The sequence below is a fragment of the Esox lucius genome, chromosome 4 (assembly GCF_011004845.1).
Source record: "Esox lucius isolate fEsoLuc1 chromosome 4, fEsoLuc1.pri, whole genome shotgun sequence".
NCBI lineage: Eukaryota > Metazoa > Chordata > Actinopteri > Esociformes > Esocidae > Esox > Esox lucius.
Window position 1 is genome coordinate 17,817,992 of NC_047572.1, and position 16,186 is coordinate 17,834,177.

Sequence of the window (16,186 nt, forward strand, 5' to 3'; positions counted from 1 at the left end):
CTAGACATGTAATCGCCAACAGGTGTTTACCAGCTGTGGTGGAATGTTGATAGTGAACTAATAATAATAGTGAAATAATGCCTAAAAGACAATCAGATTTATTTTCATTTATTAACCAACAAGTCAGTCGGCACCTAAACAACCCATAAAGGAGAGCTCCGTGGCTGTTATGTGGAATGTTTCAAACAGAAAGGTAAGAATATGGATTTGGTGGTGTTATGATCTGATAATGTTGATGTGATGGTGTAGTTAGCTAGGCCTATCAATGGACGAGGTGCAATGCTTGAATTATAATAAGATAAGAGTTTGGTTGTCGGTGTAAGTCCCACAAATTAATAATGTGGGCACAGACCAGTTTTGGCAGTGATGACAGTAATGGATGTGTTAAGGGATTGTGTTCATTACATTTATATTGTCTAATTATTTATCAGCATGTGCGTGAGGCTTTTTTTCAGTAATTTCAGCACCGCGCTCCTGTTATTGCTCATTCGATCCAGCACCTCGTTCTTTCCAAAGATTTACAGTTTCCGCATTCATTTTGTAATCCGGGACCTCTAAGTTTACAAATTAAGCACTGGCTACATGGGTCCGAAAACTCAAAAAGCGATTTCTTATGTGATCCATGGTATGACCACCTTGAAACAGTTCTATATGTTAGCTTAATAGAAATGAAGAGCAAAGAAAGGCAAATTCCTCAGAGATCTACATGTAATACATTTTCAACAACCATTTGAACAATTGCAAAACAAGAAGGCAATAGTTGGTGCAGAATACTACTGTTCTGATCCTTGAGGTCACGACCCAAGTTTAGTTGAGATTCACAACAGTCCAGACACAAACAAGTGCTTTCTAAGTCAAAATCAATTTGTTGTGTGCACATGATATAACAGGAATAAACAGTACAGTGAAATATCTACTTACAATCTCTTCCTAAACCATGCAGTGTTCAATATCCAAGGAAAGGAAAAACACAGAATTGGATCCTACAGAGCAAAGACTCAATCCTAGTTCAGATCAAAAAAGGTTAAAAGACCCACAACAATGTAGGCTAAAGACACAAAAAGAAATAAAATACACAACAATGTAGACTAAAGACACAAAATGAAATAAAACATACAACAATGTAGGCTAAAGACACAAAAAGAAATCAAACACAACAATTTAAGCTAGAGACACAAAATGAAATAAAACACACAACAATGTAGGCTAAAAACACAAAAATAAATGAAACACAACAATGTAAGCCAAAGACACAAAAGAAATAAAACACACAACAATGTAGGCTAAAACACAAAAAGAAATGAAAGACACAACAATGTAGGCTAAAGACACAAAACAAAATAAAACACCCAACAAATGTAGGCTAAAGACACAAAAAGAAATAAAACACACAACAATGTAGGCTAAAGACACTACCTTGGAAGAGAGCCGCATTCTGGATGATAAGAAGTTTGAGCTGGGCACTGGCTGTCTGTAGGCCTGACTCCATATTTTGCCTGGCAGCCACCTGGTAGCGTTCTTCCATCCTTCTAGAACAGCACGTCAGGCCCTTGGGCTGGCACACCTGAAGGTCTGCACCTGGACAACCGGGAGCAGGCCAGGCAGTTAGAGACGTTCTACAGCAATATTTGCATAACCCAGTTTATATAACCCTGTTATATATAGTGCCATGTGGGCCCTGGTCCAAGGTAGAACACTATAAACATAATATGATGCCATTTCAGAGGCGTGGTTGAACAAGCTTCCTATACACTGTAATTGATGTTCAGTTAGATGTAAAATAAGGATTCTGTGAGCATAGCGGATCATTACCAGTGGGCAAGGTCTACCCAAAGCTGTAGTTTGTTTACATCCCTCTAGAGACCCCATTTGCTAATTGAGTCTAGCTATTATGCGAGCAGGGCAACAAATCGCTTGCTTTTACAGAGCAAATAGCTTGCAGAACCTGCTGGAGTCCAGGCGAACGTTAGGAGCTTCATGTGTTTTAACACACCTTAAAACTGAACATTAAAAGCTCAGATGTAATTGAAATTAGCAATATTATTCCAAATAATTGAATCCCATTTCCATGTTCTTTGCTAATAATAGTAGCTGAGCTATTGTTCCTGTTCATAATCAAGTACGTGAACATTTAGCCAACTATGTAATGAAACACATCCTATCTCTCAACTTCCATGAAATAAATAATCTTAGAACTACAAGAATTGGTGGAAAAACTGAGCTTTGAAAACTTCTCATGCTGAGTGGTGAAAGAGATGGGTCGGATGGGGTCAGATAAATCACTTTCAGAGGAAGATCCTGCCTATGTGAAATAAAAAAAGACACGACTGAGATGGCAGGTTTATATACCGTGGGGAGAACAAGTATTTGTTACACTGCCGATTTTGCAGGTTTTCCTACTTGCAAGGCATGTAGAGGTCTATAATTTGTATCATAGGTACACTTCAACTTTGAGAGACGGAATCTAAAACAAAAATCCAGAAAATCACATTGTATGATTTTTAAATAATTAATTTGCATTTTATTGCATGACATCACCTACCAACCAGTAAGAATTCCGGCTCTCACAGACATGTTAGTTTTTCTTTAAGAAACCCTCCTGTTCTCCACTCATTAGCTGTATTAACTGCACCTGTTTGAACTCGTTACCTGTATAAAAGACACCTGTCCACACATTCAATTAAACAGACTCCAACCTCTCCACAATGGCCAAGACCAGAGAGCTGTGTAAGGACATCAGGGATAAAATTGTAGACCTGCACAAGGCTGGGATGGGCTACAGGACAATAGGCAAGCAGCTTGGTGAGAAGGCAACAACTGTTGGCGCAATTATTAGAAAATGGAAGAAGTTCAAGATGACGATCAATCTCCCTCGGTCTGGGGCTCCATGCAAGATCTCACCTTGTGGGGCATCAATGATCATGAGGAAGGTGAGGGATCGGCCCAGAACTACACGGCAGGACCTGGTCAATGACCTGAAGAGAGCTGGGACCACAGTCTCAAAGAAAACCATTAGTAACACACTACACCGTCATGGATTAAAACCCTGCAGCGCACGCAAGATCCCCCTGCTCAAGCCAGTGCATGTCCAGGCCCGTCTGAAGTTTGCCAATGACCTTCTGGATGATCCAGAGGAGGAATGGGAGAAGGTCATGTGGTCTGATGACCACATGACTGCAAAGGGGACAGGACGACATTTTCTGCAAAGGGGACAGGACGACTGCACCATATTGAGGGGAGGATGGATGGGGCCATGTATCACGAGATCTTGGCCAACAACCTCCTCCCTCATTAAGAGCTTTGAAGATGGGTCGTGGTTGGATCTTCCAGCAAGAAAACGACCCTAAACACACAGCCAGGGCAACTAAGGAGTGGCTCCCTAAGAAGCATCTCAAGGTCCTGGAGTGGCCTAGCCAGTCTCCATACCTGAACCCAATAGAACATTTTTGGAGGGAGCTGAAAGTCTGTATTGCCCTGCGACAGCCCCGAAACCTGAAGAATCTGGAGAAGGTCTGTATGGAGGAGTGGGCCAAAATCCCTGCTGCAGTGTGTGCAAACCTGGTCAAGAACTACAGGAAACGTATGATCTCTGTAATTGCAAACAAAGGTTTCTGTACCAAATATTAAGTTCTGCTTTTCTGATGTATCAAATACTTATGTCATGCAATAAAATGCTAATTATTTACTTAAAAATCATACAATGTGATTTTCTGGATTTTTGTTTTAGATTCCGTCACTCACAGTTGAAGAGTACCTATGATAAACATTACAGACTTCTACATGCTTTGTAAGTGGGAAAACCTGCAAATAACTGTATCAAATACTTGTTCTCCCCACTGTACCAACCTCTTTCTTCTGAAGGTAGAATGAGAATTCATAATTTGATTTGCAGGGTTCTTTTCAAAGGTGGAAAAGTAATTGAAAGAGAAATTGACAATTATCTTTTCATCATACACTGTACACATATGCCCAGATCAAATAAAAATTGGTCCAAAGAAATGTTTTTAATTTTGAAATTGAAATGCAGAGACTCATTGAAAAAGGAAGTAATGACTGTGGTGTGAATTTGTAAAGGCTACCATTTTAACACAACTGTTGACCTTGTCCAACATAAGAAATATAAAACGAAAATATGTGTGGGCTGCTCTGATAAAGACTGCATGTACTTCCAGAACTGAACAAAACAACTGAGATCATGGTAAAGCGAAAGGGAAATGTTTGAGCTTTCTCTGTTTATTTTGGAGAGAATGGATTTTTAGAGACAGATATTTTGGGTATTGTGGCATCCTCCCTCTTCCATCTGCATTAATTAATACATGTGATTATCGCTCCTCTAACCAGCAAAATCGCTGAATATTTTTCCTGATTGCTAAAATTCTACGTAGTTCACAAAGTATGAATAGCTTATTGGTTAGGGTTTACAATACTCATTTGAAGTACAGTATATTTGCCAATGCTCTTTGTAGAAACGTGAATTTTTACTGGTCAAATGTGCCACCACTGAAAATATAACTTTATAATAGCCATTCAACCTCTGACACTAAAGTACCTATGTCTCTATTTTATCTTAGCTGGTTTGGTTTAGCAGTTGTATTTCATAGTATGGCATTGCATTTCCCCACAAACTTAACATGGATGGTTAATAAGATATTGTAACATGAAAGCCTAGAGCTCTCACGCGAGAACTAGGATTAAGAACAATTGGTAATTATCAACCCAAAATGTTATATGTGTACAAACATTTAGCTAGTGTGGACATTTACCTAGTGCAGAGACTTCGCTAGTGTGTCCCATATGAGACAAATCTAGTAATCTATAACTGTCAGGAAGGAGTTCTGCATGGTATACTACAGCAGGATCTGAAGCAACAAGTTTGTGGGTTTGTTTCCCATGAGGGTCTGGCATTTACAAAGTTTGCTTGAAGTCTTTCAAGGGCTGTGTGAGAGGGGCTGTTCATTCTCCACTTATAAAATACGACTGCTGCAACTGCAGTTTGCCATGTTGGAGTTGATGCCAGAAGCCCAGGGATCGTTCCCCTGGTAGTGTGGTTGGCTCTGGTTCTGCACACCCTGTGTGGGCGCCATATAATCATTGGTATCTGTGGATCTTAGGATTCTCTCCTTCTAAACTGCAGCGCTCATAGCCGTGGTCTTTATTTCAGTGTGTAATCCATGTACCCCTGCTGTATGCTTTCTGTTGTCTGCCATTTCAGAGTGACTCTACTGAATGCCCAAACAGAGACTTTACGATTTAAGTTACGTCTATATCCTGAATGGCCCTAGCTTTCAAGTTCTATTCCTTTTTGGATGCGTCCAAGGTAAGGTGACATGCTGTGTGCCCAGTGTTACGCTTATACATTGATCAAACCCAAGGACCCCGTATAAACACTTAGCTCTTTGTCTGCTTTGCCATACCAGCTTGGGGTAGGATATTGTCTCAGTAGCAGCTACTGTGTCTCATTACATAACCTCACCTCATTAAACCAATTAAAGCCTGCCTTCAAGAACCAGTGTTCAATCAGCAGAGCATTGACTGATGTGTACCGTTACACTCTGTTTTTCTCTGGTCTGTCGGTAGCAAGTCATACAAACACTATGCTCTTCTTTTCTTTTATAATTGTGAATTGTAATAAGTTAACACGGAACAGTTTTAATACAGAGATGCTATAGATCATTTAACAATGTCATATGGAGTTTCAGGACCAATTTCCCCAAAAAAAGCCCTTTACTGTTATTTTGCATTGAAACAATGTTTCAAAAAATCCAACACTTTCTAACCAAATACCTGATTTCCACCCGTCATATTTGGTTGTGCAAACAGCAGACAGACATAGTGATAGTACATGCCTTAAGATTTAATGTTGAGGTTTTTTGTCTGTAGACATCAAGCATGAGAAAAAATGAGCACCTCTTTGGAAAGCAGTCTTGTTGACGATAAACCAGAAAATTATGTTTCAAAAACAAATATATATATATATGTATACACACACACACACTCACGCTGCCTGTCTGTGAACTAATCGCTTGATCTATAGGCCCACACAACTCGTGGCTCCTAGCTTCCCACACATAGGCTACTTTTGATTCGTAAACACTAAAAATGAAAGCAAATAATATAAAAACAAAATAAAAATGCTTTCTAAAACTAAATCAAAGCTAGTGAACCAAATCTGGAAAGGGGGCGAGACATGGGCTACATCAATGTGATGATCAAGCTCCCATGAACGGTCCACAGGGTCAGATAATTGAAGCTGCCACTTAAATAGACAGGACTACATACTACACCAAATAATAAGATGAAAAATGAGTGTGCAACTTCTGAATATTTCTTGCAATGGTGCTACAAGCATGGTCAAGGACATCAATTACTACCGGTGCAAATTATAAGTCTCTTTAGCTCTAAGGAAGAGGCTTCCAGAAGTGTCAGGCAACTATAGTGTCATTGTGGAACATTACCTGGATATACGTGTTCATGTAGAAGTTCAACATCCACCTTTTCTGTCAAGCTGTCTACTCATAGGATTGGACGCATTTCAATGTATACGTATAGACCTTGGTAAGGCCACTACACGCCCCTCCAAATGGGATGTCTCAATTTTGAACAGTGGGCACTGTGCCTGGCTGGGGAGCCGAGGGTCACGGGTTTGAGACACTGCCTGCCAAACATTACATAACGCGCCACACAAAGTAGAACATCACCAGGACTGCCAGTCCATTCCACTGGAAACGAATGCACCTCTGGTGTACAAGCACAACGCTCAATGTGTGATTGAGAAGTTAGCGTTCTAACGCGCCACAGTGCATGGGTAAGGGGTGTGAAATGTCTTGTCAGTTAGCGGTCAGCGCTGACAGCATTTCAATCAGTTACGTCATTTGCTCTGGGACCTTGAAGTAGTTGTTTTTCTTCCACTGCAATGGCTTTAGTGGGGCAATGGTAACGATGCTTTGTGGGCAATAGTTGTCATTGTGTTCAGAGGATCAATGGTTTGAGACCCACATGGGGAGCAGACAAAAAGAAACTGTTACACATGAGAGTATAAAACCATAGAACAGATGCATGCACACCTGAAAGAGACTTTTAGTATTTCGATTTCCGAATCACATTTACAATCACAATGAAGAGTTGGGAAAGGTAGGTCTATAGGAACCAGATTTGACTTGTCCAAAAGTACTTCGCTAATTGCAAGGTATAACAATCTTAACAATGTTTAAATACAATGGGAAATACCACAGCGATACACTCTTCCTCCTCTCCCCCATTTTTCCTCTCCCACTCCCTCTCATTTCTCATGCCCATCTCCCTCCCTGCTATCTGCCTCCTCTTACTCCACCCCTTTCTCTCTTCCTTGAAAAAGTGAGTAGTAATCTGCAGAGGAGGGTGAGGGCTTGTTTAACTGATCTCCTTGAGAGGACTACCCGACACTGGGCTGATTGATAGCACAGTAAACAAACATCCGTTCCAGGGCTCCATCCAGCTGGTGCTTACTAGAAGGGGAGATGGGGGAATGTAGAGAAAGAACAAGAGAGAGGAGAGAAAGAAGGGTATGAATGAAGACAGGGCAATGTTGATGGATAGAATGGGCTGGCCACATAGCTAGGGCAGGGTTGGCAGAACTCTGCCAATAGACCAGGAGGAGCAGCAGAAAGATGAATTATGTTAATTTCTTTATTTTATTTATTTTACACAGAATCCATTGGTAACATAATGTAAGGTAGAGGGTTGATAACTCAATCCATAGGAAAAGGTAATGGTTGCACAGTATAACAAAGATCCTTTTTTACTCAGTCTACTCTGTTCAAAGCTCCAATCGATATTGGAGAAAGCTGAAGCAGTAAGAGAAAAAACACGGGATAAGCACGACTGCACAGTGTTCATAAATGCAGAGATAAATACAGACACTTTGTACAACAGCATTGTAGAATACTAATTTCTGATCAGTAAGTGATTTCTAGAATGGGCATTAAATCCAGGACAGCTGGATATCTCTGGGATAGATATCCATAACCATGTGTAAATAATAATCACCACAAACTGTACCTGTTATAACTTTGGCAGCTTTTAAATAGTTTTAGAAGATTAGCAGTCTCTAGATCTGGACAACCGGTCTCTAGATCTGGACAACTGGTTGTACAAGGCTTTCTGATTGTGCAGATGATGGAAGACAGCCTAAATAATAAAAATGTCATAGAAAATGTTTTATTATTGACTAAAATAATTGATTAATATGACAGACTTTTAGTCACATTTTATTCATACATTTCTTCCTGTGTAATAATGATTATTTAGGTTCTCTCTTTCTTCCCATCAAGCATAGAATCAATAAGTGTTGTCCAACTGCAGTAGACCTGTTGCCCTGAAACTTCGAAGTCTACAAGATGTATATTCAATCAAGACAATGACCACAAACATACAGCCCAAGTCAGGCTGGAGTGGCTTGAAAACAAAACAGTAAACGTCCTGGATTGGCTCAGTTAAACATTGGACCTCATTCCAATCAAGGATATGTGGAAAGATTAGAAAATTAAATTGCCTTTCACCAAAGGTCCCCATCCAACTTAATGGAGCTTGAGCCATTTTGCAAAGAATGGGCAAAAATTGCTGTGTCCAGATGTTCAAAGCTGGTAGGGACTTATCCAAATGGACTCAATCTGCTATACATGTTGCCAAAGGTACCTCTATGAAGTATTGACAAAAGGGAGTGAATATTTATGCAACCAATTATGTCATATTCTGGCACATGGCATAAGTAACATTAAGTACAAAAGTAAGGAAGTAATTAACATTGTCAAACAGAATGGCAACGGAACAATTGAAATGAAAGAACATCCATTTAGAAAGAATGACTAGGTTGCATCAATATCTACCAAACAATTACATTTTGTGATTGGGTGTCAACGTTGGCACAGAACTGACAAACAGATGTTGTGGAAAGATAACATAGTAGAAATTCACATCATAATGATAACACCCTTTAGAGAAAAAAATCCACCTAAAATGGATGCTAATTTCATTGCTTGTTGGAAACAATGGCTTCAATTTTGCTCATTGAAAAAATGCCATTATTTGGCAGAAAAGTCCATTATTTGGCACAAAATGAACAGAATTGAAGTCTTCATCTTTGCATATGAAAGTACATTCTAGCAAACACACAGGTGAGTCAAAAGCCACAACAGGCTAAGAGGTATAATGAATCTCCTCCCATATTTCGGTCCACCAGCACACTGACAGGTCTAATATCTTAAATCAATACCGACAAAAGAGTCCTGACAGATAAGATCAAGTTAATTTCAGACTGCAGTGGCAAAATTATTAAGCTGTCAATACCACCCTGGGAGAGGTGAGCTCGTGTGGAGGCAAGAGAGAGACTAGAGGATTTAGCAATTATCTTCAGCAAAACAGACAGTTTCATTTGCCTGTTTGCTGTTTTGCAGATGATAAATGTATTTCATTACAGAAGTTCACAGCAAAAAGTAAAGGGAGTCTGCAGGGAAATGATTCCCTATGGAGCAACACAAACAAATAATTCTAAATAAAGCCTTCCTTTCTGACAAGACAGGACGACCGCAAGGGATCAGCATCCGCCTCCTCTGCTTTACTCATAGTTCTCCTCCTACAGCTCTTTATTCTCTCTCATTGTTATTATACACTTTTCTTCTCTGTGATTGTATCCTCCATTTTTTACACCTCTGCCAAAAGAGCCACTTTTTCAGGCAAACAGAAAGCCCTCCTATTACTTCTCTTTTTGTATAGTAACTTCATAAAGCAGAAATATGTCACACGTACAGTGTGAGAAAAGGTATAAGGAAATAGTTGTATACATCGTTCTTCTGCTCCTCTCCATAGTATAATCCTTCTTTGCATTGGGTTCTACTTACAACCCTGTACATGGTTTTAAAAAAAACACTTAATAAAGGGTTCTGCCTGGAACACTATAAAGGGTTTGAGCAATAACCGTTTTATCATCTAAAGGTTATTCATAGCAACCTCTCTAAATGTTTCCACTTTATTAGTCTTTAAAATGATATTATCTGACAATACATTACATATCACAAGGCCTTTAATCATATGGCCTTTCTTTGATGGCCTAATTATACTGTGTTGTAGTTGGGAAACTCCTGGTTTACAGGCCACATCAGGCTGGAAAATCACATTATGCTGGCTTTGAATGTGAGGTGTAATTCCTTTTTTGTATCCAGACAGAATTAGGATATCCAAGCGGAACTGTGAATCACTCACAAGAAGAGCGTATGCTGAGACCACCGCGATCATCAAAACTGGAACAGCCATCACTGCAAATGTAAAATGAGCAAAACATTTACTAGGAACAGTCTGGATTAGTTAACATAATTATCGATTTTTTGAAAACTGTTGTGTAGCCTTGTTCAGAATAATTTTTATTAGTTCATCAATGTACTGAAAACTCAGATATTAAAACAGTGTGAAAATACTCATACAATAGCAACATGTAGGAAAATAATGTAAGAATTATATATTTTTTTAAATCTCCAAACTGTACTTCAGTCATTAAAGACTGTAAATGCAACTATATGCCTGACAATGAACCACAATGTACAAACCCGATTCCAAAAAAGTTGGAACACTGTACAAATTGTGAGTAAAAAAGGAATGGAATAATTTACAAATCTCATAGACTTATATTTAATTCACAATAGAATATAGATAACATATTGAATGTTGAAAGTGAGACATTTTCTAATGCCATGCCAAATATTGGCTCATTTTGGATTTCATGAGAGCTACACATTCCAAAAAAGTTGGGACAGGTAGCAATAAGAGGCCGGAAAAGTTAAATGTACATATAAGGAACAGCTGGAGGACCAATTTGCAACTTATTATGTCAATTGGCAACATGATTGGGTATAAAAAGAGCCTCTCAGAGTGGCAGTGTCTCTCAGCCATGCCTATCGCCGTTGCTGGCTAAAACTCTATAGGTCAAAAAAGAAGCAGCATCTAAACAGGATCCAGAAGCGCAGGCGTTTTCTCTGGGCCAAGGATCATTTAAAATGGACTGTGGCTAAGTGCAAAAGTGTTCATTTTGGAAAACTGGGACGCCATGTCATCCAGACTAAAGAGGACAAGGACAACCCAAGTTGTTATCAGCGCTCAGTTCAGAAGCCTGCATCTCTGATGGTATGGGGTTGCATGAGTGCGTGTGGCATGGGCAGCCTACACATCTGGAAAGGCACCATCAATGCTGACAGTTATATCCAAGTTCTAGAACAACATATGCTCCCATCCAGACGTCGTCTCTTTCAGGGAAGACCTTGCATTTTCCAACATGAAAATACCAGACCAAATACTGCATCAATTACAATGTCATGGCTACATAGAAGAAGGATCCGGGTACTGAAATGGCCAGCCTGCTGTCCAGATCTTTCACCCATAGCAAACATTTGGCGCATCATAAAGAGGAAGGTGCGTCAAAGAAGACCTAAGAATGGGACAACATTCCTATTCATAAACTTGAGCAACTTGTCTCCTCAGTCCCCGGACATTTGCAGTCTGTTATAGAAAGAAGAGGAGATGCCACACAGTGGTAAACATGGCCTTGTCCCAACTTTTTTGAGATGTGTTGATGCCATGAAATTTAAAATCAACTTATTTTTCCCTTAAAGTGATACATTTTCTCAGTTTAAACATTTGATACGTCATCTATGTTGTATTCTGAATAAAACATTGAAATTTGAAACTTCCACATCATTGCATTCTGTTTTTATTCACAATTGTACAGTGCCCCAACTTTTTTGGAATCGGGTTTGTACAAAAAAGGGGTACCTAAGATTAGAATGGTTCTTGACAGAACCACACCCATCTATAAAAAAACCTTTACTCACCCATTTTTAAGTGAGCATTATGCGCATATTTTCATTATCACTCAAACTTACTGTTTAATGCAGAATGACACCGATCATATTACTCCTCAATCAAAAGTCGGCAGTAGTAGTTATTATTCTACGAGCTGACGATGCTTTATCTACTCTACTTCCTTGCGTATCCGCTATGTATCACAGTTCAAATTCAGTGATTGTCCTCTTTTCCTGTTCTGCCATCCCTCATCTCCCCAGTCGATCTCCAGGCCTGTGCGTCTGGGGCTGACGGTGAAGCTGAACATGACAGCACCAGTAGGGCCACAGCATGTCTGTGTACACATCCCACGCCTCAGTTTTAACAAGCTCCCCAAGCCCAGACTGCATACAGGCCAGGGGACTGGGACCACAAGCTCCCCAAGCCCAGACTGCATACAGGCCAGGGGACTGGGACCACAAGCTCCCCAAGCCCAGACTGCATACAGGCCAGGGGGCGGGACCACAAGCTCCCCAAGCCCAGACTGCATACAGGCCATGGGGACTGTGACCACAAGCTCCCCAAGCCCAAACTGCATACAGGCCAGGGGACTGGGACCACAAGCTCCCCAAGCCCAAACTGCATACAGGCCATGGGACTGGGACCACAAGCTCCCCAAGCCCAGACTGCATACAGGCCATGGGGACTGGGACCACAAGCTCCCCAAGCCCAAACTGCATACAGGCCATGGGACTGGGACCACAAGCTCCCCAAGCCCAGACTGCATACAGGCCATGGGGACTGGGACCACAAGCTCCCCAAGCCCAAACTGCATACAGGCCAGGGGACTGGGAACACAAGCTCCCCAAGCCCAAACTGCATACAGGCCATGGGGACTGGGACCACAAGCTCCCCAAGCCCAAACTGCATACAGGCCAGGGGACTGGGACCACAAGCTCCCCAAGCCCAGACTGCATACAGGCCATGGGGACTGGGACCACAAGCTCCCCAAGCCCAAACTGCATACAGGCCAGGGGACTGGGACCACAAGCTCCCCAAGCCCAAACTGCATACAGGCCATGGGGACTGGGACCACAAGCTCCCCAAGCCCAAACTGCATACAGGCCAGGGGACTGGGACCACAAGCTCCCCAAGCCCAAACTGCATACAGGCCAGGGGACTGTGACCACAAGCTCCCCAAGCCCAAACTGCATACAGGCCATGGGGACTGGGACCACAAGCTCCCCAAGCCCAAACTGCATACAGGCCAGGGGACTGGGACCACAAGCTCCCCAAGCCCAAACTGCATACAGGCCAGGGGACTGGGACCACAAGCTCCCCAAGCCCAGACTGCATACAGGCCATGGGGACTGGGACAACACAGAAGACAAGACAACCACCATGTTGCTCTGCTCTGTATCTTTGCTGCTTCACCAATTAGAAGCCATCTGTGTGGAAGTTTAACAGAGATGGAAGGGGGAGGCAGGGAGCGGGAGAGGGAACGAGGCTCAGAGTGAGATGGAGAAAGAGAAACCCATGTTGTTAAGATATAGAATATTTTAAATGCTCTCTTTATTAGGGAGATTAATTATAGATCCACTATTTGTGTTGAGAGAAGGCTGGGAAAATGTCAGCTGCCTCCAGGGCACTGATGGCTTCTGACACAAGCCAGGAACATCATGCATAAATAGAACTACATTTTAACTTTACAAATAAAGGATTACTTTAACTGTTGAAAAAGAACGGAAGTTGAAAAGTGTTGTGACTTCACATTTGAATCGCGATGTGGAAAAGATTAGCATGCCACTGCAAAGGATGAAATGCAGGAACAGAAAACATTACAATGACTCCCAGAATGCATGACACACAAATCTGGGATGCTTGCTAAAGTAGCACACACTTCATCTATTGAAAAGCCCTATAAAAGTTGAACCAATTAATATTATTATTATTTGTCTATATTAAATGCCATAATAAATGCCACTTTATTAACTTTTAACCAGTTAAGTATACTGAAAGAATGGAAAATTCTCCTGGTAAGTGTTAGATAAATATTACTAATTTACTGGGCTCTATTTCAGTTGAATGGCAGTAATGCCACCAATGTTTTTCCATGACTCATCCACTTAGCATCAAATATAGCTCTTTCCCGTTTGCCACACCTCGTTTGCCAAATCTCTTTTCTCTTAGATCCCAAAACAGAGTCGCCATGCGGTCCTGAACCCAGCACAAATTATTGTGGGGTTCATTGTCTGGGGGCCTGTTTCATCAGACCTAACATCAAAGATCTCTTGGTAGCCATTTTAACACCAACAACCCTTTTCCAGTTTTAGGGATTTAAAAATTGAACTGCATTTTAGGATAAATTGAAAGTAGTCTAACGAATGACAATATTATCAACTGCCTTGTTAAGGAAAATTCATAAACAGCATGGTAAGTAATGGACGAGAAGGGAATGTTGCAGACCAAAACGCAGAGGGGCCCCGTTAGTATTCCTCTTCAACCAATTTCTGACTCAAGTCCCCCTACCAGGCTTTCAGAGAGTGGAAGCGTTATCCCTCAGCTAATGTTTCATCTTAACTCTTCAGTCTGACTGTGATGTCCCCTGGCACCACATGCAGTTTCATTGTAATTCAAGCCTTCTTGCCGTGGCGGGGTGCATCTCTGCATCACCTCATCCTCCAAATCCACCTCCAGGCCGCTCCCTAAAGGGCCCCCTATTCCCTCTATAATGGGCTCTGTATGACCAAGGACCATCTAGGCCCCGCCAATACGTTTACGGTCATTACATAGGGAATTGGGTTCCATTTATAATGCAGCCCCATAGAAGCCTGCCCCCCCTCCATTCCTGGCCCACATACACCCACACTCTTAACACCAAACTGGATTACCCCTTCCCATCCAAACCGATCCTTTACTGCTCTTCATAATGCAATACATCATCTCCCAGTTGGAGCAAACTTACAGGCTGAATTATTTTACACTAAACCAAAGACGCTCCCATTGTAGACATACTGTACCAAAGGTGACACATATTTAAGCCCTGGTTTATAGCCAGGTGTATGGTAAGGACAGATACAAGTACATGGTTTACATATTCACTTTATTTGATACAGCTATGAGATACAATTTAGGACCCTCCTCTGCCTCCAGAACAGCCTGAATTCTTAGCAGGACAGATTCGACAAGTTGCTAAGGGATTTTAGTCCATGCTGATTTGATTGCATCATACAAGTACCTGCAGATGTTTCGTCCAGACAGACATGTTGCTAAACTCCCATTGATTACCAATGTCAAATCACCACTGGCCTCCGTCTGTGTACTGTTAAAGTAGCTGTAACATTTTCGGGATAAAAACTGTTAAATGATCACTGGTCATACTGTGAATCTGAAGTACAAAGACCAATTCTACAGACGTCAGAGATGAAGCAATACAAATGCACACATTAAGCAAAGAGTATAAAAAACATCCAATTGTTGGATACCCCAATGGGCGCAGTTAGATCAATAATCAGGAACAGGAAGTTACATCACCAACCATGCACTTACAGATGACAGATTATTTTTAAATCATTCTGTAGTGCAAGGCCAGAGGAAATAATCATTATTTGCTTCAAATATGTTTAAAATAGTAGTCTGCATAATCTTTCGGGTTTTAAGGTATTTATACAGCTTAGTTAAAACAACTACTTGCATGTCTTCAGTCTTTCTCCAGCCATTAAGCCTCAAGGATATTTTCAGAGTTGGTAAATTAAATGACTGACAAGAAGCCTAATAATTGACAGCTGTTGTTCAGGTCATTTATGTATACACTGCCAATCCATCATCAAACAGAGATAAATAATAAAACCATCTAATGTTAGTAAAGAAAATGTGCACACCCTCCACACATACTGAAAGTTCTGTGAACGATGTGGCCTTGTGGGAGCTACCTAGTCACACATGGACCACTGACCATGGTTTATTTGAGCCTGTTTGCTGGAGTTACTAACCTTTGCATGGCTACTTGTATTTATGTTAGACTAGTAAATTATTCCGTTGTTCAATCATTTATGTCATGTAACATCGGCAGGCAGCGGATGTGCCTGTTTTTTGGAAATAATAAATGGTAGTTTTACTGTATTTTAGCTAACGTGAATTCATGCTCTCCCCCTCAGTTTTGAAACAATTACAATAGAATTAAGCAGACTGTTGTTATGATTCAGGAGAGTGGGTTTTAAAAATAAATCAACATGTCAATGAAGAAATAAACCTATTTTAGACATGAACTGCTATTTGTAGGGTGAAGAAGACACAGCACAGATAATAAAAGTACCAAAACTAAAAATATACATTAATGTCTACTGTTCTGATCGGGATGTCCTTGGCCCAAAAGGGAGGA

The 16,186-nt window shown here is 41.0% G+C and overlaps 1 protein-coding gene across 1 annotated transcript in view; it reads right to left on the reverse strand.

Moving 5' to 3' along the window:
• gpc3 (glypican 3) overlaps positions 1-16,186 on the reverse strand; it is a 153,323-nt gene that overhangs the window by 133,299 nt on the left and 3,838 nt on the right. Inside the window, exon 2 of the mRNA XM_010897797.3 lies at positions 1,417-1,578. Within this exon, the coding sequence (XP_010896099.1) occupies positions 1,417-1,578 (162 nt within the window). The remainder of the gene's footprint in view (positions 1-1,416; positions 1,579-16,186) is intronic.